Source organism: Arabidopsis lyrata, assembly GCF_000004255.2.
Source record: "Arabidopsis lyrata subsp. lyrata unplaced genomic scaffold ARALYscaffold_48, whole genome shotgun sequence".
In the NCBI taxonomy this organism is placed as follows: Eukaryota; Viridiplantae; Streptophyta; class Magnoliopsida; order Brassicales; family Brassicaceae; genus Arabidopsis; species Arabidopsis lyrata.
Genome location: NW_003302515.1, coordinates 52,936 through 55,356, shown reverse-complemented (window position 1 = coordinate 55,356; position 2,421 = coordinate 52,936). Strand labels below are relative to the sequence as shown.

At 42.5% G+C, this 2,421-nt stretch overlaps 2 protein-coding genes across 2 annotated transcripts; both read right to left on the bottom strand.

Moving 5' to 3' along the window:
• On the bottom strand, positions 1-848 carry LOC110226660 (extensin-1-like; the record flags this gene model as incomplete). Its single annotated transcript, XM_021019015.1, has 2 exons — positions 572-848; positions 1-532 (listed from the first exon to the last, which is right to left on the bottom strand). Coding segments are annotated over exons 1-2 (750 nt in total), but the record flags the coding sequence as incomplete, so codon positions are not given.
• Positions 849-1,709: 861 nt separating this feature from the next.
• LOC9299108 (serine/threonine-protein phosphatase PP1 isozyme 2) lies at positions 1,710-2,415 on the bottom strand. Its single transcript, XM_021019002.1, has 2 exons — positions 1,978-2,415; positions 1,710-1,889 (listed from the first exon to the last, which is right to left on the bottom strand). The coding sequence occupies exons 1-2, from the start codon at positions 2,209-2,211 to the stop codon at positions 1,716-1,718; spliced, it is 408 nt and encodes a 135-aa protein (XP_020874661.1). The 5' UTR covers positions 2,212-2,415; the 3' UTR covers positions 1,710-1,715.
• Positions 2,416-2,421: the final 6 nt, after the last annotated feature.

The window sequence follows — 2,421 nt, the reverse complement described above, 5'->3', positions numbered from 1 at the left end:
TAAGTGATATGATGGCGGTGGATACTTCTTATATGGTGGCGACGGATACACAACCGGTGGAGGATATTTCTTGATCGGGGGAAAAGGGTAATGTACCGGCGGAGGAGGACATTCCTTCGGAGGAGGATACGTCTTGATCGGCGGATGAGGGTAAGTCTTGTACGGAGGTGGTGGATACTTCACCGGCGGATGAGGGTAAGTCTTGATCGGCGGTGGATACTTCACCGGTGGATGAGGGTAAGTCGGCGGTGGATACTTCTTGATCGGCGGTGGATACTGTTCTGGGGGAGGATACTTCACCGGCGGATGAGGGTAAGTTTTGATCGGCGGAGGATATTTCACCGGCGGATGAGGGTAAGTTTTGATCGGCGGAGGATACTTCACCGGCGGATGAGGGTAAGTTTTGATCGGCGGAGGATACTTCACCGGCGGATGAGGGTAAGTTTTGATCGGCGGTGGATGAGGGTAAGTCTCGTACGGCGACGGTGGGTACTTCTTGATCGGCGGTGGATATTGTTCTGGCGGAGGATACTTCTTGATCGGCGGTGGATATTGTTCTGGCGGAGGATACTTCTTGATCGGCGGTGGATATTGTTCTGGTGGAGGATACGTAGTTGGCGGAGGTGTAGGTGGAGAATATGGAAATTTTGGTCGCCATTTAAACGGCGGCCAATGATGAAACCAATTAGAAAAGGAGTTTGTAGAAGAAGAAGAGGCCAAACACAAACTAAAAATGCTTCCTTGTGTTACCAACACTGCGAGAGCAAAAGTAGCTACAAAAGACTTCATTTTTCTTCTTCTTGTTGTTGTGAATAGCAAGTTAAAAAACGGGTTTTATAAATAAACAGAGGACTCGAGACTCTACACTACACATTGCAGTGACATTGCCACATTGCATAAACCTCACAGCTGGTTTTAAAACCCTAAATCCAGGAAAGCAAAGTGACAGGCTTTTAGATCCATGCACGTCCAAAGTTTGACAGTTTCATATAGAACCAGGGCTTTGACCTTTTAGTCAACTTGTATTCGCTTTTTCGCAGAATCTCTCCAATTGTCAAGTAATTTGCAGCGACGACCCCAACTAAGCAAAGGATCTGAGGCTTTGAGTGGTGACGAATCCATGAAACCGAAGATTCCCTAGAGTGTATGTGTGTGTAGTGTGGATACAGAATAATATAGTATGTGCACTGAGGAAATTGGTTGTTGAAAAGAATGAAAATTTGCAGACTTTTTTTTACTGTCTATATAGAGTCAGAGAAGAAGAAGATCATAAGAACATAAAGTGCTTTGAGAAAAGAAATGGCAAGAGTTCAAATAAGATGATATAACATGTAACTCATGTCTAAATTTTGCCTTTGCAAGGCCTCCGGAACAAGTCTCAGGGAGCTCGGAATGTCTCTCCCGCTTTCGGATCGGCTTTTTCCTCTTCTTTCCCGCGAAGTTTAACTTGAACATGCAAAAATGACGAATTTTATATAAGTGATTGAATCTGAGATCCAAGATCTGAGCTCATATTCACAAAAATCAAAACTTTAGCACACAAAACACAACTACTTCTGTTTTAATCAATTAATTTTCTGTATGCAAAAGATGAACTAATGTCATAATCTAAGTCATTTGAGAAGAAATGCATATCGGTTCTTTCAGATGAACTTTTATTGCAATCTGAACACTCATCATAAGTTAGTATATAAGACTTGAACTACCTCTTTACTTCATAAGAACCGGGGCCTTCGATCAGCAGGCTTAAGAATTTGGAAAGAGCACATTAAACTTTCATCAACACTCATCATAGCACCAGCATTGTCAAATTCACCGCAGTAGTTGGGAGCAGAAAATATCGTAACAAGCTGTCTATCGGCGAAAAACTCATACCCATCCTCTACAACCTTTGGGAAAAAGAAAAACACAACAGATTTTTTTAGAAATTCCTTGACATTTTTAGTAACTAGAACAATGAACAGTGTGTAAACGAACCTGGTGGGCACGGCAGATGAGGTCCATATCATTCTTTATTAGAAATTCGGCGACTTTGTCAGGCCCAAACGTGTAAGAGACTCCACGATCATTCATCCCCCAACCTTTGACATCTTTGCTTGGATCAGACCAAAGCAGATCACAGAGCAAACCAGAGTCTGGAACATCGGTAGGTCGCTTAATGTTCTTAATCTCTTCCACATTGGTCAAATCGGGAGAAAGCCCACCGTGCATACATAATATCTTATCATCTATAACAGCAGCGACGGGGAGACAGTTAAAAGAATCTGTAAACACTTTCCAGAGTCTCACACTGAATCGACGTTTACATTCATCATAGAATCCATAGATTCTGTTAATAGAAGCACATTCGTGGTTTCCTCTAAGAAGAAAAAAGTTCTCGGGGTATTTGATTTTGTAGCAAGCAGAAGACAAATAGTCTCC

Bases quoted from the DNA above. Each gene is read 5' to 3' on its own strand.
- LOC9299108 (XM_021019002.1), bottom strand. From the start codon at position 2,211: ATGCACGGTGGGCTTTCTCCCGATTTGACCAATGTGGAAGAGATTAAG. The intron at 1,890-1,977 runs GTTCGTTTACAC...TTTTTCCCAAAG, and splicing joins TCATCTGCCGTGCCCACCAG to GTTGTAGAGGATGGGTATGA.